Below are 25,429 nucleotides of genomic sequence, written 5' to 3' on the forward strand. Positions count from 1 at the left end.
ATTGTATCACTCTTGTCCCTCTGATCACTCCATCTAAGACCCTGCATAGTGGGGTCTTCACGAAACCTAAACCGGATTTCGAACCGCGATCAGAATATATATTTATTTAGTCTAATGCAGCACAGAGCTGTATTCACATTGTGAACGACACGCCAGAGACAGCTCTCTTGTGCTTCCTAATATATATTCATAACCCACAGGCTTCCCAAAACGCGCAGTAAAAAACAACGCTAACAATCTGATTCTATACACGCATCTACACCTATCCTATATCTCCTATCCCTCGGCCGACACAAGAAGATTTATTTCCTATGTTGCTCCTTAGTGATCTCCTAACTACGAAGAAGAACCTTGTACTGCCCCTTGTTTGTGACAGACAGTATGTTTGCGGTTCTATTTGTAAAAGCTACACCGATAATATCATGTATTCAACCATAAATCAGATGATAGGTGTTCAAAATACTATAGGGATAGTATAATAATTCTGAGGTACTGAGGTAGCTGATACTTGCGGCTAGCGGTGGGCATACCCCGAAGTTTATACTATAACCTTTATTGCCCGTGGACAAGAGGACAAGAGACAAAACCCGATTACAGTCAACGGATCATTCAAGGTATAAACAAGAAACATAGGAATAACTAGCTATAAGAAGTTGCCCTTTGTAAAACGCGTGTTGTAATCCGCAGCCTTCTTTACCATCTCTCGGCGCTGGGCGTTAGATATCTTCGAAGCAACTGCCATATCCTTCTCTCGATCGAACGCCCGCGCACTTGGATCATCATCTTCTTTCTCCGCCTGATTTGGGTTCTCTAGGCGAGTGCTCTTCCCAGTCTTGTCCTACAACAAGAACACTTATGTTAGAAACAAAACAAAGAACACGGAGAATATGAAGTATGAAGTGCCTTTCCGAGGAAAGTATATGCCAAAAATTACCTTGTATCTCTTGATTTGATCTTCCATCAACTTCGCTTTTGAAGCGCCTTCGTGCTCCCTGGGCTGATCTGTTGAAGCAGCAACGCCCATAACTGCATCCTGTAATCGCCTCATTCGCTCCTCTGGAGTCTCAATCCACGAGGAATCCGTTTTCTTAGATACCGTGGCTGATTTGCCTGTATTGAACTTGCGACTTCGTAGTTGTGTAGGGTCGCTTTTGGAAGACAAGTCGGAATGGGAAGGAGGTTGCAACATCCATTGATCTCGCTGGCTTTCTTTTTCCACTGATTGAGGTATATCAGGAGTCACAAGCCCTTGTTGCACGTGATCTTTCAGTGGACCAGACGGAGGAAGGCTTGGACCGAAATCATCATCATCATCGTCGTCGTCGTCATCGCTATCATCTTCTTCTTCTTTGCTAGTTTCACTGTTTGCTGTGTCGGTCTGCGGCGGAGGGAGAGTAGGTCCAATTACCTTCCGCTGCTTCGAGACCGATCCGGGCTGAGGATCATCTGTATTCGCATCGAACTTCCGCTTGTCTTTAGAATCCATTGTTGAACTAGACGAGATATGTTAGAAAAAAGGAAGTCGAGAAGGAGAAATAACTGGATCTCTTATCGGGACTTTTCCCACTTATCGTGTATTGTAATATTGTAATATTGTAACAGAACTGATGTCATCAGAAAGGTACGGGAACTTACTGGCCCACTTTATTTTGTATGGAGACCTATGTATATGTGTAATATAGTAAGCTTCACTTTGGTATGGTAAATACCACACTGAAATGTGCCCAGGTGTTTCCTTTTATGACTAATTGATGCATCGTTTCCTACAACATGAATTTGAAGTGAATCTGAATTAAGTCTGAATTGAGTCTGAATTGAAATTGAATTGGATTGTATTGTACTGTATTGTAGAGAGGATAGTTGAAGAAGGAAGAATTCCAACTGTTGTATATGTTTGTAGGGTAAGACTGTTGTCTGTTGTCTGTTGTTGAGACCGCTTTTTCGACCCCGCATGGCATGTCTCTCTCATAAACAAACACACCGATAAGAACTCAAGTCTCTTAAATCCTCCCCCGATGTTAATTCTCTACCAACAATCTTCCATATCCAATAGCATGGTTCAAGTTATCATAGATTTCGAGGATTAGACAATGGGCCATCCCCCAGAAGCACATGGGAAACCCAACAGGCCCACGGAGGATGGAAGGGAGGTGTGTCAATCTACAGACAAGCTTCAAGATCCGACCACTCCTCACGAGTGTCAACCACTAGGGTCTGCACTTTTACAGAGTCAAATATCACCCGGGGTCCCTCGGAGATTCCTGGTCCAGCCAATCGAAACCCTATCGCGAAGCTCAAACATCCAACAACCAGCTTTGAGCGGAGCAAATCAACCCGCGCTATCAAAGCCCGGAATACATTCAAAAGAACCAAGTGAACATCGACCAATCAGAAGATTTCGACCTGAACCAATTGAAACAAGCAAAACTAGTAATAGACGGTCTCATTCGACTTCCGAGGTACACGACAGAAATTCTGCATCAACGGCTCCAAGAAGATTCAAACCAGACCTGATAGAAACCGCCACCCGCTCGGTTCGAAAAGGGGAATCTGTCCAGCTTCCCCAACGGCACAATGCCGTAGGGCCTTCAGCACCCAATACAATCGTTTGTCCAGGCACGACATCATGGCTAGATCCAAACCCCCATGTCCACACTTATCTGCCATCCGAGTCTCAATTTTCGTATTCCAATATCCTGCATCGACAACAAGCCCGCAGACACTCGTTTCGAGTTCCAGATCTTCCATCGATCCCCTCTGACAGCAGCGAAGAATCTGATACCTCCAGATCGCATTCAGTGTGCACTTCGCCTCCTAGGCCTTCCAATAACGCGACACGAGCTTTACACACAAACCTACCTCGTGAAATCGGCAACAAAGAAATCTCGGAATTCTTACTCTCTATTGCCGCTCGATCTGCACGAATCCAGTTGAAGGAGCAAGCATTGGCTGCCTTTCCCAACGAACAAGTGTACGAGCCTGTTGATCATTTTGCCATCGATGAAGGTGATGGTGATTCGGACGATTATCATGTGTCGATGAAGTATCATCACATCAAGTCTCGACGACAGTCTTCCGCAGATTTGTCCTGGGAACTTGAGTACATGCGCCACCATAAGGAGGAGGCTGAAATGAGGATACGGGCTATGGGTCCATCTGGACAACCTAAGCGTTCATCAGAGCAAAATAAGAATAACAAGAGCCCACCCATGCTTGGCAATGATATCCTCATTCCACGAAGCGCCTCACCCGAGGGAACAATATGTGAGCACTCTAGAACCGATGTGGCCTCTCGCGGCGTGCATGATCTTTGTACTGGATGTGGGGACATGTGGTACGCAGCGCCTCCTCGAGACAGCGGAAAGGGTGGTGGTGGTCTTTGGATGGGCACTTGTTACAAGGACGAGGGCCAAGAGCGGGAAGTCCACGGTCTCCTACCTGGGATTGTTACCCCCATGCCTCGTGTCGATGACGCTGGCATTAGCATGGGACTCAGTCCATCTCCTTCACATACACATCTGGATCGTCTGGCAGCCTCGCCTGGAAACCATAGTTCCCTCAAGCCGGCGAGCCCTAATCTCCAGAAAGCCATCGATACCGAGTTCCATGATGGGTTTGTGACTCAAATTTATAATTACTTGTCTCTGGGTTACCCGTGTCTTGCCCGTTATTATGATTACGAACTCAGCCGAATTTCGGGCACCTCCGTTGAGGATCTTCGTCGGGACGACTTGCAAACGGATGCTAGAGGCTACGTTGTAGCCCCGGGGACGGATAACCTCGCAGATGCCTGTGCACGATGGAAAGCTCTCCGTCTGTATATCCAGGAATGGGCGAGGCAAGAGCCTGGCATGGCTGAAGAAGAAACCAACCTTGACGGCTGGGGACTGCCAGAACGGAGAGGTAGCTGGGCCATTTGAAATACTTGGGAAATCTAATTTGTATGTTATGATTGAGAAGCGCGCATGTTTGATATAAACGGGTGCATATTGAATTCACGCAACACTGGCTATTGGGTCTGGCGTTCTTGGGTTTTTCACAATGCTTGGAATTGTGCACGTGCAGCATTTCTTATGATATTCTACTACGAGGACACTATTGTGCCCGACGGTAATTATTTTGATTTTTAACTCGATCAAGAGAGTGAGGAGCCAGTTTCTATTGAAATTTTGCTCCAATATCTTGAGTTCTCTCCCTAGCCTGTGATAGTGTCACCATAACCCGCTCATGTGTGATTCTATTGCATGTTTCCCTTTCGAGCCCTCTCATGAACGATGCCCGGGAAAATCTTCTGTTCTGGTGGACCATCTGCGCCCCCAACTCCTGCTCCGAGGGCAGGGCTGCCACTGGAAGAGGAGAACTCACCCGTCCCAAGGCGAGGTGATCGAGCTAGGTACTTCGATGGAGTCGTTGGGGATATAGCCATCTGGTTTGTACCATGAGCCTCACTAGGGGAGGCATCGACAGTGTTGGCTGCACTTGAACCCAGCTCAGGTCGCGACTCGAGGTTATGTGCAGACTGATCTAAGAAGACGTGGTTTCAATGTCAGTCTGCTGCGTAATTCCTGATCATTTCATCAAGATAGATTTACCATGATTCGAAGACACCACTTCCCCTGGTGGACCTGGAGCCAAGCTCTTCTGCTCTCCGGTCCCATTGCCCTCGGAGTATCGCTCGATCCTGAAGGGACGATGTATGGTTAGCCTCATTTCCTTAACGCGAAAGCCATCATGGACAACTTACAGGGCCAATTCTCCGAGCAAAGTCTCATGTCGGAACGCCTCACGAATATCTGGTACATTGCTCTTTGCAACATTATTGCCAGCGGTCCCAGGTACGGAACATTTCGAGCCGAGCCATCTTTCTTTCAGGGAGAGTTCAAATCCACTTTGGTCAACTGAATGTTTGGCGAGTTCGCACATGTCAACTGCGCTGAATTTGTAGATCTGCGCTGCGACCGAGTATTCCTCGATGAGTGGCTCCTTTGTGAATGCAAACTGCAATGGATCATCGGTGGACAAAGACACATTGAGTCCTCGTCTGAAGAAGGTAGCGCAGGGGTTCTTATCATACGTGAGGAACAAAGCGTTGTTACTAAGTGGTGACATGGCAATGCCGATCTGATCCAGATAGTAAAGGTATTGCAGGAGAGGTACCTTGCGCAGCAAGATACCATGACTGATGCTGTGGCAGCAGAGGAATCCGACAGCCAGATGATCCGGGTCGCCTGCCTCTCCGCAATGAGGCCGTAGAACGAACGTGTTGAATCCTCGGCGTTTCCGCCAGTTGTTGAGGGAGGCAATGTTGGCGAACATGAAGTATAACCAATATGTGTAAGGGGGATTCTGTTTGGTGCTCCACTCTCGTGGGATGGGATACTTTCTGTACAGCCGGCGCTCGGGCTTGCTTTCGTCATCCACACTGTCGAATCCAACAACTCGCTGGAGGAAGATGTGGAGTTTGGGGTGACTAGAAGGATCCTTGGTCACTTCAAACAACGGCTGGAAGACATTGGTGATGACCTGTTCATAATTCTCCATCATGCCGCTTGCTTTGTAGACATCATAGAGACGAGGCACTTGAATGAGCCAGCGAACATTAGGCGAGAACAACTTGTTGTCCACCACCCAGGCCGCAAGCTTGTCCCATTCCTGAAGAGAACGACCGTAGATCGAGATTCGCCATTCCACCATTTGGTATTTGCTAGATTCCAAGTCTGAGATCACTTCCTTGGTAATCTCTGCGAGGTAGCGACCTTTGATGTAATTGTCTGTTTTGAGGAAAATTTCACGCAGTCGGGATTCTCCAACCGGATTATACTTCAAATTGAATTTATCAAATCGGTGGAAAGAGTCGGTGTGTGCCTAAAGTCAGAGTCAGTAATCAGTAATAGTAATAGTAATCCTGTGTCTCAAGAGTGAGCGTAAAGAGGGGGGGCCGAGCGAATACTGATATATGATGTGTTCAGACTGGCATCTTCCTTCATCATCTATAGATTTCCAATAATCAAAGACAAGGGGTGTGTCATGAGGGACTTACGTGCATATCCAAAGTATCAATGCTCAAGTCATAAGCAGTCAAGTTGATACTCTCAAAGACCTCTCTCAAAGTCAGATGCTTTCCATCTCGGAAAAGAACAACTTCGTCCGGGGACTTTCTCATCTTGCTCTTAATGAAGCGAAGAAGATGTTTCTGGTTCATGCATGCCGAATGATGAACGTGGGTATCCACCTTTCGCACGTTGTAGAAGTCCCTATGAGGGACCTTTTTGCTGTCGGCCATCTCCTGGTATTCGTTAAGCAGCGTATACAATTGAAATTTGCCCTCCAAGTAAGACAGCCGCTTGAACGCAAAACTCTTAGCAGGTCCATCGGTCGACACATCCACAACAGCGTCCAGATCCATATAGAAATCGCGCAGCGAGGGGATCTGGACAATAGGTGTCTGCTGGTCAGCAGCAGCCTCCGAATCAAAGACCTGATATACACTATTGCCATCCAGCCTATACGTCCACGGTGATTCTTTGGGTAGAGGCATCAATTCCTCCATGTCAAAGTCCTCCCCAATGTCTTGACCCATTTTCCTCTTCTTTCCTCCAAGGTCAGATGGGTCACCGAGGTTGCCGGGCTGGTATTCTTTGCCGTCATCCCACGCCGGTTCTGGGGGCGGAGGATAGATCTCCCAGTCCGGTTGGTCCTTGGGATCATTGCCGGGTCCCTGCATAGAAAGCTCTATGTACTGAGATCGCCGATCAAGTAGTTTCTTGATTTTGCAGTAGATAGCATTCAGCTCAGACGTCACAGCATCATTGCTAGACGTAAATCCACTAGCAATCTGCGGGCCCCCAATCCCCACACCGGCGCTTTGCAGATTCTCTGCAGAGTATGGTCCCTGTCCAAGGGCAGCCCCTAAAAGCACCGCCTCGTTTCGGGCAGAATCGTTCGCCCCATCTTCATCATCTTCGAGGTAATGCGACGCAGAGGGATCGGGCTCATTGGCGGATTGCAGGCGTAGTGTCGAGGGTTCGGAGTCTAAGACCATAGATCCCTCGCGAGAGACCCGGCCTTGAGTATTCATCGGATCCGGAAGGTCGAACGGTGAGTCCTCGGGGTGTTCGACTGCTGAGCGGGCTGTGGCCACTGGGCTCAAGGGAAGGGTGGTGTCGTTCCGCGCGGATAACTGATGCTGTTGATAGAAAAGTCTTGCCTCGGCGTGACTCATGGACTTCTCATAGGCATAGTCATAGGTTGCCGTTTTCTGCTGTTGATCTCTGGGCAAAATATCCTCTGCGGGCTGATCTAGTGCATTGGTGCTTTCATGGAGAGGAGAGTCCACGGGACCCTTGAGACCTGAGGGTGAAGTAGTTGATTCATCGTTAGAGGAATCAGCAGCCGAGTTGGCATTCCGACTGGAACTGAGATCGGATTGAGGAGGTCCCATGACTGCCCCTCCCTTGCTATATCTTGTGTGTACCTTGTATAACTGAGAAAAGTCAATAACTTGGCTTGGGGTTTCACACCCAGGTTCAACGTGATTTCAAAAATGAAGAAAGTAATTGAATTAGAATAATTAGAAAGTAGATATTCAAACCATAAGAGAAAAGAAAAGGAAAGGGAGAAAAGGGAAGAGAAAAAAAATCTTCCCTCAAAAGCTCAAGCTCTCCACTGTCGGTGAGAATTGGGGGGAGGGGAGAAGTCCAGACCTGGAGAACCTGTAAATTACATACATATAAATACATATACATAGTATAACTAGTATCAGTTAGAATCAGTATACATCTCCAACTATTATCTTTTGGATTCTATCAGGTGGGTTATTTTTATTTTACTTTATATTTCATTTGTATGCATTAAGTACTTTTTAAATATCCTCCGACATTTCTAAGGCTATGTAATATAAATTTATAAGGTCAAGCTAATATACATAGTTGTAGTTATAGTTTACATGTCTGTATTGGTTATACAAAGTATATTACACCACCTTTCCCCTAACATCTGCGATCATCTCCCTCCCTCTCCCTCTCTCTCTCCACCTTTAGGCTTCATCGTTTTCCTTCTCTCGATATTTTCCCTTGATTCTGTGCTTATCTTTTGTCGCAATATCCTCATCTTGAAAGCATTCACATCCCCTGTTGCTGCAATTCCATTTGCTCGGTCAGTGTTTATAATAGAGTCCACCTACGTCAACTCCCTCTTCTCCTATCTATCCACACTTCCAACTCATATCACACCACAATAGAGATTTGACCACTTTATGCTGACACTGCATGAGATACAGATATTGTAACAACAAAAAAAGCAAACACCCCTCCCACGTGGACACATCTAAAACTTGACAAGCTTCCCCTTCCTTCTCCCCGCCTATCCGCCGGAAGTCATGGCTTCTCTCAACCTCTCGTCCAATGGCCCTTCGATATCGAAAAGTTATCAGACAGTGGTGAATGCTCCACCCCCTTCTGGGAATGGGTCTCCTACTTATGGCCAATGGGCTGTCTACTCGGTTTCTACCCCGCTTGTCAGTGCCTTCCAGTCCGATGGAGGCAAGGAGAGTGTCCTTAAGGTTCAGAGCACCGGAGGTTAGTGATCCCCTTTCCCTCCGAAGCCCCATCATCTCACGTTAACAAATTGTACCGTCAGAGGGTGAATTGGCCGACCTCATCGAGGAATTTTCCGAAGGACGGGTACAATTCGCTTTTGTGAAGGTGACGGATTCCAACACCGGTCTCCCCAAGAACGTTCTCATTGGCTGGTGTGGAGAAGGTGTGCCGGAGCGAACAAAGGGTTACTTTACCAGCCACCTGGCTACAATTGCCAAGTTCCTTCATGTGAGGAGTTTCCTTTCCGTGACGCAACTCCCGCGGTGTGAGACTGACTCCGCTGGATAGGGATACCATGTGCAGATCACAGCCCGAGCAGATGGGGATCTGACCCCCGAGGGGATCGTTCAGCGGGTGGCAGACTCCTCCGGATCCAAGTATTCAGCAGGCGAGGCTTCTGCCCCGGCCCCAGCCCCCCGGCCTGCCGTGGCTAGCAAGCCTGCTTTCACACCGACTCGATCTGGGGGTATCACCCCCAGCCCAGTTACCCGCGTACAGCCCACACCTTCAAGAGCTGGCCTGAACGATGATGGATGGGGTGCAGATGCCCCTCCTGTGACTCGCACCCAATTGGAAAAGGTACAATCGGCTTACCAGCCCACAAGAGTGAACCTGCAAGAACTCAAGGCAAACCCCACAGCGAGCCGCCAACCTGCCGCTACTGCCTCGGATGATTCTAGCGACGTGGTTAAAGGTGGTTACCAGCCAGTGGGTAAAGTTGATATTGCTGCAATTCGGAAGCAAGCTGCCGCATCCGGCCAGCTGAAAGATGAGCGCCCGGCAATTATCAAGGGCTCTTATGAACCCGTTGGCAAAGTTGACATTTCTGCCATTCGAGCTAGAGCACAGAAGCCGGAAGGCACCAGTGACAATGCCCCACCGACCACCGCCGTCAACCAAAAGCCAACAACCCTGCCCGAGCGACCTGCACCCTCTAGTGCCTCGGAACGCTTGACCACCCTACCTAAACCGAAGGTTGCCAACAAGTTTGGCTCTAGCCCCTCATTCCCAGGAACAAAGCCACCCCTCCCAACTGGTCTGGGGCCTAAGCCAACCTCGAGCGCACAGATTGGAGCTGCAAGCCGCACTTTTGCCGATGAGGGAGGCAAGACACCAGCTCAAATATGGGCAGAGCGTAAGGCCAAGGAGCGCGGAGTGGCTTCGTCATCCGGAAGCATCGAGCCTACCCCCACCCCTGCCCCAATTCAAAGCCAAACTAGTGGCCAGACCGAGTGGAAGAGCTCCTATGCGGGCAAGTCCTGGGCTCCTGTTCAAACCGCGCAGGAGAAATCATACATTCCCGAACAGCCTGATGCAAAGGCCAATGATCAACAAGAGGACCAACCGCAAACTCATGTGAGTGACATTCGTGACCAACTCGCTCATGACATGCCCGCGCCTGCGCCCGCGCCACTTGCTCCTCCTGCTCCTCCTGTTCCACAGGCCAGTCGCCCTGTTCCTGTACCGGGGCTGCCCTCTGGGCCCATCGAGTCCGAACCTGAGAATGATGCCCAGCAAGCTCTCCCTACTCCCCCACCGCAGCCTCGTTCCCCGACACCGCCCACACCCCCGGTCCGTGAGAGCTCGCCGATTCAAATTGCCATGCCGGTTGGTCACAGTGCCGCCGACAACGTTGCAGATGCCCACGAGGAACAGCATTCTCCTCCCCCTACTATGCCTGTTCGGAGCCTCCAAGAGGTCATTCCAGACGAAAGAGATATTGAGGATGATTCTCACGATCTGGGCCGTGCTACGGCGGAAGAAACTGCTCCTCGGCACCCTGAGCAACCTGAAGGCGGACCGCGAGCTCAGATCCAGTACGACTACGAGAAGGCCGAGGATAATGAGATTGAATTGCGAGAGGGGCAGTATGTGACCGACATTGAAATGGTGGACCAGGATTGGTGGGTAGGTGTCAATGCTCATGGTGAGCGTGGTCTCTTCCCGGCCAACTATGTGGAGATTGTGGAAGACAACGAACCCGTGTCACATGCAACCGCGGGTTCCCACCATTATGAAGCAGAGCCAGAGCCACAGCATGAGCATGCTACTGCCCCCGTCCCGGCCGCTGCCGCTGCACCGTCGGCGGCTGCTCCCGGCTCCAAAGGTGTCACAGCCACAGCTTTGTATGACTATGAAGCCGCTGAGGATAACGAGATCGGATTCTCTGAAGGCGTGAAGATTTCCAACGTGGTAAGTGACACAATCCCTGTCTTTCTCGGCCTTTGCTCCTTTGCGCCATCGCTATCGCTACATAGTGCTAACCCGATTGTAGGAATTCCCGGATGATGACTGGTGGCTTGGTGAGTACAATGGCAAACAAGGTCTATTCCCTGCCAACTATGTTCGCCTGGACGAGTGATTGTATCATACATAGATACTCCAACCTGAGCAATGCGACAAGGGGGAAGTTCAAATTCCATTGGTTCACCGAATTAGATCTAACTACATATGTATCCTGGATTCTTCTAGAATATAAAAATACCCAGTTCACTACCAATTTCAATTGGAATTGAGTTCATAAAGCTCGTTGGGATGAGACTTCGCCCTGTAGATAGACATATGTTCCTATTCTTCTTCTTATTCTTCCTACTCTTTATCCTATATGTACTCCGTAGCTATACTCCATATAATAAGGTGTATCAAATCATCGACGTCATGACCGGGAGCATCTGCTTACATCAGCATCACGTGCGCCGAAAAAGTGGCCATAAACAATGTTCCCAAGGTTCCAAGGAGAGTGAGAGTTGCTTAGGCCTACAGGGATTCCCGTGACCGTTTGCACGCGACTTTCACTTTTGCGTGTACCTTTTTTTCAACTTTTTCCTCTTTTGTTAACTCCGAGCCCTAACTCTTACCTCTGCGTCTCAAGGTGTGCCTGCCTTCAGTTCGACATCATGACATCGCTGGGCGAGGATCTGCTCGTGACAGTGAACAAGCTTCAGGATCTGGTCTTCAATACCATTGGGAATGATTCCTTGGATTTGCCCCAAATTGTGAGTCCGGTCAGGTAGAGAGCTCTCGGAGTTTTGAGAGGGAAAGGTCAACCCCGAGACTAATCCACCCCCCTCTTAGGTTGTTGTTGGTTCCCAGTCATCCGGAAAGTCTTCGGTCCTAGAGAATATAGTCGGAAGGGACTTTCTACCAAGAGGTAGTGGAATTGTCACCCGACGGCCCCTAATCCTGCAACTTATCAACGTGCCCAGTGAACGTGGTGATAGGCCGGAAACCGATGAGATCCATATCCCACATACGGCTGCTAGTGTTGCCGGTCAACACGAATGGGCCGAATTCCACCACCTGCCGGGGCGCAAGTTTGATGATTTTGGACAAGTGAAGCAAGAGATTGAAGCGGAGACGGCAAGGATCGCAGGAAGCAACAAGGGCATCAATAGACAACCGATCAATCTCAAGATCTTCTCGCCCCATGTGCTCAACCTCACCCTCGTCGATCTACCTGGGCTGACGAAAGTGCCCATTGGCGACCAACCGTCCGATATTGAAAAACAAACACGCACCTTGATTCTGGAATATATCGCCAAACCGAACAGCATTATCCTTGCGGTCTCTCCGGCCAATGTCGACCTGGTCAATTCCGAGGCGCTGAAGCTTGCCCGCCAGGTGGATGCCATGGGCCGGAGGACGATTGGCGTGCTATCAAAGCTGGATCTTATGGACCATGGCACCAATGCGATGGACATCCTATCTGGCCGTGTGTATCCCCTAAAACTTGGATTTATCGGTGTTGTCAACCGGTCCCAGCAGGATATTCAGTCTGGAAAGTCGCTTTCCGATGCATTGCGGGCAGAGTCTGAGTTCTTCCGGCATCACCCAGCTTACAGGAATATGGCCAACCGTTGCGGTACACACTTTTTGGCCAAGAGCCTGAACACAACCCTGATGTCTCACATTCGAGACCGGCTTCCGGATATCAAGGCTCGGCTTAACACCCTGATGGGTCAAACTCAGCAAGAGTTGGCCAGCTATGGAAACAAACAGTTCAGTGGTGAAGAACACCGGGGGTCATTGATTCTTCAGCAGATGACCAGATTCGCCGCCTCATTCATCTCATCTATCGACGGAACTTCATCGGAGATCTCTACCAAAGAGCTATGCGGTGGAGCAAGAATTTACTATATTTTCAACTCTGTTTTTGGAAACTCACTGGAAACAATTGATCCCACTCATAACCTGACTACCTCCGACATCCGAACGGCCATCCGAAACTCGACAGGTCCTCGCCCGAGTCTATTTGTTCCGGAGTTAGCCTTTGATTTGCTGGTGAAACCACAGATCAAACTCCTCGAATCGCCCAGTCAGCGATGCGTGGAGTTGGTCTATGAGGAGCTTATCAAGATCTGCCACACATGCGGCAATCAAGAACTCCTGCGTTTCCCTCGTCTCCAAGGAAAGCTAATTGAGGTCGTATCTGACCTTCTTCGTGAGCGCCTGGGCCCCTGCTCGACTTACGTAGAATCTTTGATCTCAATCCAAAGAGCTTACATCAACACCAACCATCCGAACTTCCTTGGCGCCGCAGCTGCCATGTCTTCAATCATGCAGAACAAGCAGGACGAAGAAAGAAAAGCCGTGCTAGCAGAGGGAAAAAAGAAAGCGCGAGAAGCGACGTCAAAAGGAATTGGGGGCTCCCAATGGAACTACGGGAGGTCCCGATGAAGAAGAATATTCTGACAAGCAAAACCTTCCCATTCGAAACCACTCCTCCAAGGGATCGCGGAGTATGTCTCCCCACGTTGGCCGCACAGGCGAGAATGGCATTACTGCTACTCTGAATGGCGCTCAATCAAACCATGCTGCCTTCGGTGGTGCCTCAAACACTGCCCGGGACTCGTTCCTGAACTACTTCTTCGGCAAGGAAGGTACTCACAACATGGCCATGCCGCCGCCAGGCATGAACACCAACCGGCAAGGGCCACATGCTGGTGAGCCCAGCATTAGCCAGAGTATTCGGCGTGCCGAGGTTCGGGCTCCCATTATGCCGACTGAAGAGTACACTGCACCACCGGAGTACGGCGGTGACATGTCCGTCTTCGTAAGTACCACTCACTGCGTGGGCGTTATTAAGCTTCACACGCATCTGACTGACCTCAATTCTTATAGCCCCATGAGAACACAGAGCCTGCACTTACGGACCGTGAGATGCTTGAAACCGAGCTCATTCGCCGTCTCATCTCATCATACTTTAACATCGTCCGAGAGACCATTGCAGATCAGGTTCCCAAGGCTGTCATGCACCTCCTTGTCAATCACTGCAAGGACGTGGTGCAAAACAGACTCGTGAGCGAACTTTATAAAGAAGATCTTTTCGGCGAGCTTCTCTACGAGGATGATGGCATCAAGGCTGAGAGAGAGAAGTGTGAGCGGCTATTGGAAACATACAAGGAAGCTGCCAAGATTGTGGGCGAGGTGTTATAGATGGTTCGCTCTGTTTTTATTATTTTGGTCTGGCTCGGCGGTTAGCCTGGGTGATCTTTGATTCTGCGTCATGCTTGACGCCTTTCTACTCCAATGGGGGATGGACGATGTTGCTTCTATCTTCAATTTATGTACAACTATTGCGGCCTGCACATGATATCGATATATCTTTCCTTCTATTCGTGACGTCTGTCGCCTCTTGGGAGTATGATTAGCTGTAAGATCGAGACATTACATGCAAAATGAAGTTTGTCTGGATATATATACATTGGTCAACCCCCCATTCTAATATGTAATGATATCACTGAGCTTTTTTGGCAACGCTTCGTAAACGCGCTCCCTCAAAGCCATATAGACCACCCCCAACAAACACCAGAGTCGCACCGACCAAGACACCCCCGGCCAAATCATTCCCGAAGAGATAGATCGACAGGAGCAGGGAAACCAACTTGCGAACGTTCAAGAAAATAGTAACAGTCAACGATGACGACTTGGCCGACAAAAGATGAACTCCCCGGATACACAGGTACTGCGTCAGAGCATTCATCGCCAGATAAGCCACCTGGACCGGCAGATGCGCCAGGAAAGCCTCGACAGCCTCAATCTGGCAGATCCGCCCCAGCACCGAGAAAGTAGTGCTCCCAGCCGCACTCTTCGACACCCACAGCCCCGAATCCAAATGCGACAGCAAAGAAGGCGACGAGGCCACCACCCGCCACTGACCCAGCAATTGCGGACAACTCGTGAAGAAAAGGGGCAGAGAAAGCGCGTGCGAGTAGAAAAGCGCCTCTTTCCAATGATCCCTGCCGTAAGTCGCGTACAGCCGGTCGGCATAGATCCCCTGGAATGCAGAGAGGACCATCGCGAGCGCGAGGATCGTGAACCCAGTCACTGTCGTCATTGTGTCTGCTGTATCTGAGTCCGCGTGGATAGATATGCCTTTGGATTGCGCGTCCGCCAGGGCCGCAGCCGCAACGCCTATTGTCAGCATACCTACCGAAGCGATCTGGCCGCGGGAATACCGTCTGCCGTTGTATATGTAGCCGATTACCATTGAGGCGACGGGGCCTGCGGATCGGAGGATTATGTGTAGCGGGACGGAGATCTTGTATGCAAATGCCCAGTTGTTGAGTAGGTTCACGCTCACGAAGTATGCGGTGTATACCACCCATGATCGGAGTGGGATCGCGCGTGGGTTCAGGAATAGGGCTCGAGGTCCGGCTGAGGGGGATAGGAAGCTTGGGATGGTGAAGAGGGCGCAGATGGCGAATTGGGCGAATGTTATCAAGGGACCTATGCGAGAAACGATTTGGTTAGGATATTCGAGGTGGTTGTTTTCATTGGTTCTGGTTGTTGGTGTTTACCGGCAGTAGGCTGTTCTCTAGAGAAGATATGTGATCAGCGTTCTGTTTGGATTCCAAATGCCTGGCTTGTTGACTTACTTGATGATCGCCTCTAGTGCAAAGACCTATACACAAAATCAGTCCTGTTTTATCCCCATGGCAGCGTTGGATGTTCTCTTGACACCCACATTGGCACAGCAGCCCCCGAAGATAAGGGAGACCATTAGAACCATGCTTGTCCAGCTAGGAACCGCCGCATGGGCGGCGGCAGCAACGAGGCCCGGGGCATCTTTCTTCAATTGAGCATAGTCAAGCTTATCCTCGGATTTTCGAGATCGAGGCGGGGTCGAAGCGAGGTTCCCGTTTTCATATGTGTTCACAACAGAGACTCGAGAGCGATTGATCAGGTAGGTGTCATCGTGTCCTCGTTTCGAGGGTTCATGATCATTAAGCATTCTATTGGAGTGTAAGTGATCATTGAATCATTGAAATGAATTGCGAGAATGAATTTACCTAGGAGATTCGAAGGGCTATGAAAAGCGAGGTGGTTAAAAGAAAGAAAGCTGGGGCTGAAGATAAGAGAGTGGATCACGAGATAGGCGGAGTACACTGGCCCCTCGCCGAAGCGATATGCAGTATACGACAACTGTATATCCGAGTATGTACATATAGAATCGTCCACTTCCTGACACTAACTTAGAGCCTCGTCACGGCCTATCGTGGCCAATTGCCGCTTCCATTGTTAGGCTGCCCTCATAGCGCGCGACTGCGAAACCGCTGTGACGCCTCGGCGATGTCTGGTTCACCTTTGTCACCTTCGTTTGAGCCTCCTAGCAGGCTCGACACATTTTTAAACGCGTTCCCAACTTTCCTTCTTAATTCTATCCTCGTAGCCTTGGACATTCTATCAACATATGGGCAACTGTCTCCTACGCGCCGCACTCGCACCGATCGTGCTCGCTATATCCAATCTCCTTCCGGTAGCTAAATAGCCAGTTATGGCCCGTACATAGCTATGTTAGCAGGTACGCTCGGTTCCTAGGTAAATTCCCGTATAGTCTCCTGGTGTACCGCGCCGGTAGGTCGCCGTCAACTTTCCGTCAGTGAGCGCCTTTGGTGCTTGACTTGCCCCCACTAAGCATAAATATTTCCGCGGACAAATACGTTCTCCCTCGATAGCAGCGGCCGGGGGATGGGATTTACCCGGTCACGCAGCCCCTTTAACCAATCGGTCTACAGCGCCGTTCCCTAGGATTTTATAGTGTCCTAGCATCTATTAGAGGCGGAGCCTAACGTTCGCTCCCTAGACCTTAGCGGCTGCTTAGAGGATCGCATGGATGATACGCTGTCCCGATCGATTTTTTGACGTTCTAGATTTCTTATAAGGCCGATCTACTGTTATATAAGATTATTGCTATTGATTGTACTCTATCCTCGACAGTCGTGCGCTAATAGGCCAGCTTGAACACTATGTCGACCGTATAGAAGATGCTAATAAGCTCTATAACGTAGACCGACTAACGTTCCATCGGGCCTATCTAGACCTATTAAGATTCTATTAATGTGGGAGCTTGAAATAATAGTTTATAGATTACATGTCTGCTATGATGACTCAAGTTTTGCCAAGTAACGTTCTATCGGGGTTAGTATAATTCATATATATGTAGATTGTAAAGTGCTCCACGTACTTGCAGCCATCCATCTCATGCCCAGGTAGCCCAGTAGGTCTTTCAAGGGCTGGATTAACGACTCCGGATCGACACACCCAGATACCCTGGCATCGCCAAGACACACCATAGCGGCCTTGTATATGCAATGGGGGAGAAACACGGACAAGGTCATCATCTCAACCGGGGGAGAGATTTCCGCGCCGCGTGCAATCTCGTGGGCGAGGGACTTAAGAATATTAATTGATGTGCGGATACAATACTCATTGTCGGGGATATTCATATGAGATCCAACCTCGAGGGTTTCGAGCATAGCACTAGTTAGTAGCGTTGGGATTAGTCAATTTTTTCTGAACTTGTTTGTGCTAGGCAGCCTTACCTTCTACATAGTGCTAATGCGCTATCCGACAGAGGATGCGGCGGATCCGAATCACCGCTTTGGAAGGTCACCAGAAACGAGGTGAGGGATTTGAGGATCTGGACCGCCTCGACGCTATCAAAAAGGGGATTCGATTGGGTCGTATGGATATGAACGAGCACCCGGTCTAAGAGCTGGGATGCGTAGGCTAACCTAGTGAATGAATCCACTTCTACCTTCGCCCAATCTTTAGATTCCTATTTTCGGAGTTATTTTCAGTTGAGGTTGAGTGGGAGCTTAGCAGCAGCCAGTCAATCAGTCACTTACCGCGGCTATAGATCGATCACTGTAAGTATTGGGTGCTTGGCTATTCTCTAGCGAGACATATCTACCATAGGCTCTTGCTTTAGTACGGATATCATTTGGTGTGCATCCCTAGGGGCCAGATCTGACCTATCAGTGATGACAATGCCCCGCCAAGTCTGTCGTGCCTCCTCGACTTTCCATGGGTCCCGGAAGCGTAGGTTCTTGCAGGTGGCGTTGATCCCTAAGGAGGCTGCGGCTCGCATATTGGCTGCGGTAGAGATATATGCGGAGGGATATATGGCATGGCCAATCTCGAAGACCGTTAGGAGAAGTCGGCTCTGCAGCATTTCCAACGAATTCGTCCCCATCGCCTCAAGAAGAGCTACAAAGCTCTTAAGAGAAGCATATATCGATCGGGTCGAGAGAGGAAGTTCTCCCCCATAGGCCCCTTGCAAACGAGGGCTATACAGAGGGTTAATAGGCTTAAATCAGATGGTGCGCTGGCTGCCTGGACATATGCGTTTGATAACCGGATATTATAAGAGGGCTCCGATATAATAGGGAACCAGGTATGTATAGTCCGGAAATAAAAGGCTGCGGCCGCCTGTACCTGCAGTCTATCGCCTACATTTGATGAGACCTGAACTTCAAGGGTATGACACACGTTGGAAGGGGTCAAGTCGGCCCAGTCCGGCACTGGCAGCAGACGAGGAACTTCAGCTGGAAGGAGATAGTCACAATGCTTATTCAATCTAAATTGATCAGTATACACGCCTATAATTCTAGCGGCTACGCACCTTTTACAAAGGGTACAGCAGGGAAGGACCTTGTCACATCTCCGTTTCTGTCTCCGGCAGCGAACGCAGGCCTGATCGGCCAACATAGTACGCGGGTGCGGGTGCGGGTGCGGGGTGTGAAGGTTACCTACGTAGCCACTTAAATAACCACCTGGGCAGGCGCGGAGATATATGGCATTTCCAAGGTTCTGCACCAAGCCTAATTTGGTTTAGATCCCGCACCCGCATCCGCACCCGCATCTCCACGACATGATCGTACCTACCTAGGTACCTAGCTAGGTACATGTCTGCCTAGGTATATAGAAGCACGTTGATCTTTATATATTACCAGGTCTCCATAATATGCTATAAAGGCAGCTCTTCCAGTATCTCCAGTAGGTTTCCTTTTCACAGCCATGGATGCGATTCGCAACGTTACCATTGCAGGGGTATGTCAAATAATCATTCTCTTGTCGTACTCAGGACTTATAGACTATGTTTAGGCTTCCGGAGCCCTGGGATCTCCTATCCTTAACGCACTCCTCGAAAGCAAACTCTTCAATGTGACTGTTTTGGCACGCCAGTCGTCTCAAGCACAATTCCCGGCGTCTGTCAGTGTCAAGGTAGTCCGCGTGGATTACAACTCGGTCCTAGACTTAACAGCCGCTCTCACCGGCCAGGATACCGTCATCTCGGTCCTAACAACCAGTGCCATGGAGACACAGATCCCACTGATTAAGGCCGCAGTGAAAGCTGGAGTGAGGAGGTTCCTTCCCTCCGAGTTCTGTGCCAATATTGGCAATCCTAAGGCTGCTAGTTTGCCTGTCTACCACTCGAAGCTTGCGATACATAAGGTCATCCAACAACAGGCTCGGGACCATCCTTATTTCACATATACTTTAATTCGCAACGGGCCTTTCCTCGACTGGAGTATGGCCTATGGTTTCTTTTTTAGCCTCGATGGAGGATCGACTCCCTTTTACGACGGCGGGGACCGTCCGTTTAGTACAACTACTTTAGCCACGGTTGGCCGGGCTGTGGTAGAGGTCCTACGTCACTCGGACGAAACACGAAATAGAGCGGTCTTTGTTCAAGACCTTGTCACCACCCAGCGAAAGATGCTACCCATTGCCCAGAAGGTTGCACCGGATCGCAAATGGACCCCGAGCGAGGTGAGTACCGCCGACATGGAGACCATGGCGGGGGACAAATACGCCAATGGGATGATCGATATGGCAGCCTCGATGGGATTCTTTTGTCGCTCAGTTTTTGGGGAGGGGTACGGGGGAGAGTTCCAGGAGGCGGACAATGAACTACTCGGCATACCGTTGAAGACGGATGCTGATCTGGAGGAGTTAATCCGGGGAGTACTTTCCGGACAGAAATCTACTTAGTGAGCCTGACTCTGAGCGCCCTCATAAAAGTGGCAGCTAAGATAGGAAAGCCCCACCTGGCAGAGGAAATCAAATACATATAGCTACCATATATAACTACATATATGCCCACAGAGTACACAGTATACATAGTAGTCTTCACATTAAATAATTCACTATGATACACATCTCAATCGACAATATCATCGTCACTGAGAATCAATTTCTCTTCCTGTTCAGGCAGTCGAGCTCCAACCCCATTACTACTGGGTTTTTTCGGACGCGACAGCACCGGAGACTCCTCCATGTCGTCCATTTCATCATTACGAAGATTATCGTTGGCCCGAATCCTGCTGATCTTATCTAATTGCCAACAATCTGGGTCCTGATGCCGGATTGTAGCCATATAAGGCAATTGATGAAGTAGTAGATCATGCCGAGGTATCATTGTGATCACATTCGAAGTGTGATCTTTCTGCTCTGAGTTGATCGATGCTGACCTTCCCACCTGGAGATTCTTCCAGGAACTGACGCCCGTGAGCTCAGAGCCAGTTTGAGAAATATGCTGGCCAAAAGGATCGAGTGATCGGTTCACCCATGAGTCGATCAGTCCGTCGATTTCCTCGGCCTCTCTCCACAACCGCAGAGATGCCGGATAAAACATCTTGAACGCATCACCCGCGCGGCTTCGTCCAGTTCCAGACCCAATACGTCTCTTGACCGGGTATGGAAGGGCAAAAAGAAGACCACGCGCCGCAACTTGAAAGCTCATTTCCTCCTGCCGGAGCACATCGACACCGCTGCCGAAAGAGGTAGTTCCAGTTCCTATCCCGGCCCGTGCGCCTTGCCCTGATCGGTGGTCGGCACTGAGAATATCGCTATCGGAGAGTGCGTCAATGCAGTCGTTGAAACAGTCGGCGAAATTATCCCCATCACAGGATGGGATGTAGTTCTCATGGAGAGCACTAATGAATGTTGATATGTCCGTCCCGGTCTCGTCGACCAGATCATTGACCAATACCTGCGAAGCTTTTGGTCGGGCATAGTGGCGCAGATAATCTGGTGGCGGGGGAAGGATCTCAACATCCCCCTCTATTAGACTCGGGTCCATACGTTTGTTGTACACGATCTTTCCAACAGCGTGGAACATGCCCAGACTCGCCTCTCTCTGGGTTATCATCTTGAGAGACTCTTTCTCCATCGCCGTCAAAGCAACCTCGCCTCGAGCTTTCTTTGTTTTGGCCACACTACCTCCCCATCTCCCCGTATCGTCCCCCTTGAGACAGAGGAACTCGAGAGAGGATATTGCACTGCGGATATCGCCGATTTCAGATATACTGTCTATAACACCCGGTCCAGGTATCTGGACACGTCGGGAGTTCCGTGCCTCTCTGTCCAAAATAGACCGCAAAGCCTTGTGCATAAAAGTGGGTGCAATGCTGTTGAAATCCAAGATTGTTGTTCCGGGGTGATTGTAGATCATAGGCCCCAGTAACCGGTGAACTGTCAGGTTATCCGAGATTGAGGACGCAGATCCCAACAAAGTCTCCGACACGATGACCACGATGGGCGGGTGATTCAATCCAGAACTGCCCCGGGTATTATCATTCATAGAAGCAGCCAAATATCGTTGAAGAGACGTCCGAAATGCCGTAAGGGCGGAGGACGCCCGGCCGAGCACAGTTGGAAACTCCTCAATAAGAAGTATCCTCTGGCCCCGAGATCTCTTATCTTTCTTGGGATCGAGCTCGCTGGTATTTTCGAGATCAAGCCCTCCAAATTTATCGCCGCGTCCAAGAAACTCTTCAAAGTGCGCGCTCACAGACTGATAATCGCGAGCTCCAAATTCCGAAACAGGAGGATTCTTCCACTCGACAATGTCATAACCAAGTGACTCGGAGAGCAGGGACACAGTGGTCGTCTTCCCACTGCCTGCCGGACCCCGTAGGACGAGTAACCTCTTGCATATTATCAGAACTGCATTCAAACCAAACCCCGAATTATCCTCAGCTGATCAAAAACTCACCTCAGAACGCCTCCCAGCAAAAGCATCTTCCAGCCAGTGCTGCACATCTGAGACCTTTTTCTTATGAACGGCCAATTCGTCTAGGTTGGCCGGAGCGAACCGCTGAGCCCATGGTCGACGGTCCAGTTCGCCAGCCGGCTGCGCAGCTAATTGCTCCTTCGCAGTACCATTCCCTGAGTCCGTAGGCAGAAGGAACCGTTTCGTCGTCTTCCGCGGCGGTTTAACAGGGGCCTTTGGCCTTGATTCTGGCTTTGGCGCGGGCTGACGCGTCTGGCTGGAGCTCATGGCCGCCAGACCCGTTGCCGCCCGCTCATTGGCTAGATGCTGTGTGAAGATTTCATCGTAGGAGTCGTAATCATCCTCAATCAGGTCCACGTCGACAGTCTCCCTGACCGGCGGGAGTGACTGCTTCGCGCTCTTCTGGGGTGGGGGTGCCCATCGTTGTCCCTCTGTTGCGGGCTGAAAGAAGCTGTGCAAGGGCTTGGATTTTGATTCTGGGTTTAGTGACGATTTATTCTTTTTGTTTGGAGAAGGTGAGGACGAGGGGAGCCGGGTTGATGGTGTTGTGCCGTGGGAGGGTTTTGGGCGCGAGGAGAGAGCAAAGGGTTCTGTAGGTTCGATAGGACTAGAGCTATCTGAGATGACGACGGGGGCTTTTCGTGATTTTATTTTCGGCTCTTGCTTTGAATCCTTGGATCTGCGTTGTCTTTTAAGAGGACGACCGTCCATGGTGAGTTGGATTAAAAACCTGGAGAAGGTTGAGATACCGCGGTCCGATAAGCCTATGACGCCAAGCGGTGGGCCATTTGCCGGTATACTACACCATACATTAGTTATGTAGTTAAACAAAATACTATGTACAGATATAGATGTAATGATTAAATTATATGTTAAAACTAGAATAAATCACACAAGACAAATCGCATGACGGGTATATTGACCAGAATCCGAGTCGGCAGAGCCAAAGAAACCAAAATCCCCCTAATAACCAAAAAGAAAAGAAAAAAACCTATATAGAGTCAAGTACTCCCTATACACCTCCAAATACATCATAGTAATAATCTTCATCCAAGCCATCTCTCGCAGGGACTTGGGGAGCCTCACCTGCGAAAGTGGCATCGTCAAACCGCACATTGAGCAAGCGGATTTTCAGCCCATAATTGCTGACCAGGTCAATCAGCTTGCTTGTCTCGGCCGTGATGGGTTGCTGGTTGAGGAGCATCAGCAGACCATCCAGCCACTCGGACGCAATGCTGTGCGAGGAGGGCCGCAGCGTGAGCAGGACTACCTCCTTTTGGGTGGTCCTGCTGCTGGACCGCGCATGACTGTGGTTTTTTCCGTGCCCGGTGGCTGCCGAGGTTGCGTATCCGTGAATGGTGATTTTGGTTGCGGGTTGACGGGGTGTAGTCTTCACGGTGGATGTGGATGAATAGTCTGGGTTGGTGGAGACGTTTGAGACCACGGATGATACGATTGAGAGATCGACTGTTGAGTGCACGGCCCGGTGTTAGCAACAAATACAAGATAATATATGTGGGTGTGTGTGGTTATAGGTAAGCACTCGGCGACACTCACTTTTATCTGGTAGGGTATCCAACTCTGGAGCTCGGTCGTCCATAAGGTCAAATTGACCGAAATGCAGATATCGTCGGTTGTGAGAAAGCTGGGCATATTGATATGTGGCCGTCGACTTCTGCACCGCCCCCGACTCCGACTTGGAATGGGATTCCAAAGCGAACCAGCTGCCTTGAAGCAAAGATCGGATTCGTTGCTCCTTGACGAACTGGAGAGCCTCATGGTGAAGTTCCTCGCGCACCTGTCGCAAGTGCTGGCCCCATGCATCCTCGTACGTAAGTTCAAGGAGTTCCATCTGCAGCCCGCGCAATCGGTGGTATTCGAAATCGGCCAGCTCCTCTTCAACATCCTGGACATCCTTGATCCGAGCAGCTCCGCCAACCACCGACTCAATGAGGATACGCACGAGCTCAATAAGCTTGTCCAAGTCCTCTTCCTCGGCGGCAGTCGCCTTCCATAGGCGGAAGAAAGCCTGTAAGCCGGCAACATGTAGTCGCGTCCAATGTAACAGCAACGGCTGGAACAGTTTATCAAAGCCCGCACGGGACTCTGAAATGAGATATGTTTTGGTGTCATCCATGTCGGACTTTTCAACCTCGAAATGCTCATATAAGATGGATGTGACGGCCAACGATGCCCGAGCGATCGGACACCGTTGTCGCGATGGCTTTGTAGAGTGCTCCAAGAGCATATTCTGAAACTCATCCCCATGGCTGCGAACATAGTCCGCCAGATCCATCATACCCAGGAAACCGACCTCGTAGAATTCCCCCGCTGGACTCTCCGTCTCAAACCCAAGCCGCCTCCACTTTTCCGGATGGTGTCGTCTAGAGCGCCGTGTATCCTCACCGTTCTCGTTAGCCTCGTGGGTATTCTTCTCCGGGTTACTGGCAAGATAAATCCCCTTCAGCGCGCGGCGATGTTCAGGCTTCTCCTGATTGACGGGGATATCTCTCCACTTGCGGAGCAGGACCTTGGTGAGTGACTGGAATTCCAGCAGTGGATGCGCCAGGTCCTGAAGGGCGGAATCCTGCATAAGCACGTATACCGCTCTGATAACGCCCAGATCCTGTAACTTTTGAATAAATTTGGGCCACTCTGTCTCGGGATCGTGAGTGATGGAGTCGCGCATAAGCGAGTTGATCAATTGGAGCGCATTGGCACACAGTGCATGGTCCGCGGAGGATAATCGGCTGACTAGCATCTCCAGGAACTGGGGATATATGGCCATTGCAGGCTTCAGGGCGCGGAAACCGAAGTTGTTGATCTGGGATGCGCGGTTCCCCGCGTACGGGTGGGAAACAATGGAGACGAGGATGGACATAGCGCCCCGGAGGATATTGACTAGGGGATGAGTGACGATCAGCTCGACAATCTAGAAGAACAGTCGCATTAGTATCTGACATGGCCGCGGAAGGAGGACAGAAACACAGGTAGAAGAGTACTGAAATGGCTTCAAGGATAACTCACGCGCTCAACCAATTCCTGATCAACACACTCCCACCCCTTGTCGACATCGAGCAGTCTCGAGAAACTGGTCAAGCTATATGCCAGGGTATTCCCACTTGCGTGAAGGGTTAGGTAGCGTAATCGAACCAGGCCGCCCTCGGCGATGAAGATGTCGGCGAAGGACGGGTCTCCGATGTTGCTCTGGAGCTTGAAGACGGCCATTTTTCGCACGGCATCTTCATCGCTACCTAGGCGCTCGACCAATTCGGCGACATTGACAGTTTCCATATCTTTGAAGCCAGTAAGAAGAAAGACCTCGGGGAAAGACCTCGGGGGAAGTTCAAGAAGAGAAAGAGATCAGGGGGGGGTGGTTTTGCTGTGGGGCAATTGTAATTTAAACAGTTGATCTTGGTGATGTCGATCCTTTTTTAAGCATGAATAGATTAAATACTTCAGATACTTCCTTTGAAGAAGTTGAGGATTGTAGGATTATTGAAAACAAGAACTACGGAGTAAATAGTGT

The 25,429-nt window shown here is 49.9% G+C and overlaps 10 protein-coding genes across 10 annotated transcripts; 4 read left to right on the forward strand and 6 right to left on the reverse strand.

Annotated features, from left to right (window-relative positions):
* Positions 1-643: 643 nt before the first annotated feature.
* On the reverse strand, positions 644-1,486 carry N7516_010770 (GPALPP motifs-containing protein 1; the record flags this gene model as incomplete). Its single annotated transcript, XM_057223488.1, has 2 exons — positions 644-838; positions 935-1,486. 2 exons carry the CDS (start codon positions 1,484-1,486, stop codon positions 644-646), a joined length of 747 nt encoding a protein of 248 aa, XP_057070709.1.
* Positions 1,487-2,090: 604 nt separating this feature from the next.
* N7516_010771 (uncharacterized protein) lies at positions 2,091-3,920 on the forward strand (the record flags this gene model as incomplete). Its single annotated transcript, XM_057223489.1, has 1 exon — positions 2,091-3,920. One exon carries the CDS (start codon positions 2,091-2,093, stop codon positions 3,918-3,920), a length of 1,830 nt encoding a protein of 609 aa, XP_057070710.1.
* Positions 3,921-4,237: 317 nt separating this feature from the next.
* N7516_010772 (uncharacterized protein) lies at positions 4,238-7,441 on the reverse strand (the record flags this gene model as incomplete). The annotated part of the gene is made up of 4 exons (XM_057223490.1): positions 4,238-4,524; positions 4,593-4,681; positions 4,745-5,865; positions 6,041-7,441. The coding sequence occupies 4 exons, from the start codon at positions 7,439-7,441 to the stop codon at positions 4,238-4,240; spliced, it is 2,898 nt and encodes a 965-aa protein (XP_057070711.1).
* A 936-nt stretch (positions 7,442-8,377) lies between these two features.
* N7516_010773 (putative actin binding protein) lies at positions 8,378-10,959 on the forward strand (the record flags this gene model as incomplete). Its single annotated transcript, XM_057223491.1, has 4 exons — positions 8,378-8,576; positions 8,638-8,825; positions 8,886-10,790; positions 10,873-10,959. 4 exons carry the CDS (start codon positions 8,378-8,380, stop codon positions 10,957-10,959), a joined length of 2,379 nt encoding a protein of 792 aa, XP_057070712.1.
* A 489-nt stretch (positions 10,960-11,448) lies between these two features.
* N7516_010774 (dynamin-related GTPase DNM1) lies at positions 11,449-14,071 on the forward strand. The gene is given in 4 exon segments (XM_057223492.1): positions 11,449-11,593; positions 11,673-13,187; positions 13,198-13,650; positions 13,719-14,071. The coding sequence occupies 4 exon segments, from the start codon at positions 11,495-11,497 to the stop codon at positions 14,031-14,033; spliced, it is 2,382 nt and encodes a 793-aa protein (XP_057070713.1). The 5' UTR covers positions 11,449-11,494; the 3' UTR covers positions 14,034-14,071.
* A 263-nt stretch (positions 14,072-14,334) lies between these two features.
* Positions 14,335-15,831, reverse strand: N7516_010775 (uncharacterized protein; the record flags this gene model as incomplete). The annotated part of the gene is made up of 4 exons (XM_057223493.1): positions 14,335-15,326; positions 15,398-15,414; positions 15,476-15,501; positions 15,565-15,831. 4 exons carry the CDS (start codon positions 15,829-15,831, stop codon positions 14,335-14,337), a joined length of 1,302 nt encoding a protein of 433 aa, XP_057070714.1.
* A 1,147-nt stretch (positions 15,832-16,978) lies between these two features.
* N7516_010776 (fungal specific transcription factor domain-containing protein) lies at positions 16,979-18,075 on the reverse strand (the record flags this gene model as incomplete). Its single annotated transcript, XM_057223494.1, has 5 exons — positions 16,979-17,010; positions 17,065-17,360; positions 17,423-17,658; positions 17,729-17,789; positions 17,855-18,075. The coding sequence occupies 5 exons, from the start codon at positions 18,073-18,075 to the stop codon at positions 16,979-16,981; spliced, it is 846 nt and encodes a 281-aa protein (XP_057070715.1).
* An 824-nt stretch (positions 18,076-18,899) lies between these two features.
* Positions 18,900-19,877, forward strand: N7516_010777 (aromatic alcohol reductase; the record flags this gene model as incomplete). The annotated part of the gene is made up of 2 exons (XM_057223495.1): positions 18,900-18,932; positions 18,987-19,877. 2 exons carry the CDS (start codon positions 18,900-18,902, stop codon positions 19,875-19,877), a joined length of 924 nt encoding a protein of 307 aa, XP_057070716.1.
* Positions 19,878-20,309: 432 nt separating this feature from the next.
* Positions 20,310-22,611, reverse strand: N7516_010778 (uncharacterized protein; the record flags this gene model as incomplete). The annotated part of the gene is made up of 3 exons (XM_057223496.1): positions 20,310-20,336; positions 20,389-21,816; positions 21,883-22,611. 3 exons carry the CDS (start codon positions 22,609-22,611, stop codon positions 20,310-20,312), a joined length of 2,184 nt encoding a protein of 727 aa, XP_057070717.1.
* A 301-nt stretch (positions 22,612-22,912) lies between these two features.
* Positions 22,913-25,194, reverse strand: N7516_010779 (ELMO/CED-12 family protein; the record flags this gene model as incomplete). The annotated part of the gene is made up of 3 exons (XM_057223497.1): positions 22,913-23,367; positions 23,458-24,832; positions 24,928-25,194. The coding sequence occupies 3 exons, from the start codon at positions 25,192-25,194 to the stop codon at positions 22,913-22,915; spliced, it is 2,097 nt and encodes a 698-aa protein (XP_057070718.1).
* Positions 25,195-25,429: the final 235 nt, after the last annotated feature.

Source organism: Penicillium verrucosum (genome assembly GCF_028828655.1).
Source record: "Penicillium verrucosum strain IBT 35672 chromosome Unknown utg000004l_segment0_segment0, whole genome shotgun sequence".
NCBI classification, from domain to species: Eukaryota; Fungi; Ascomycota; class Eurotiomycetes; order Eurotiales; family Aspergillaceae; genus Penicillium; species Penicillium verrucosum.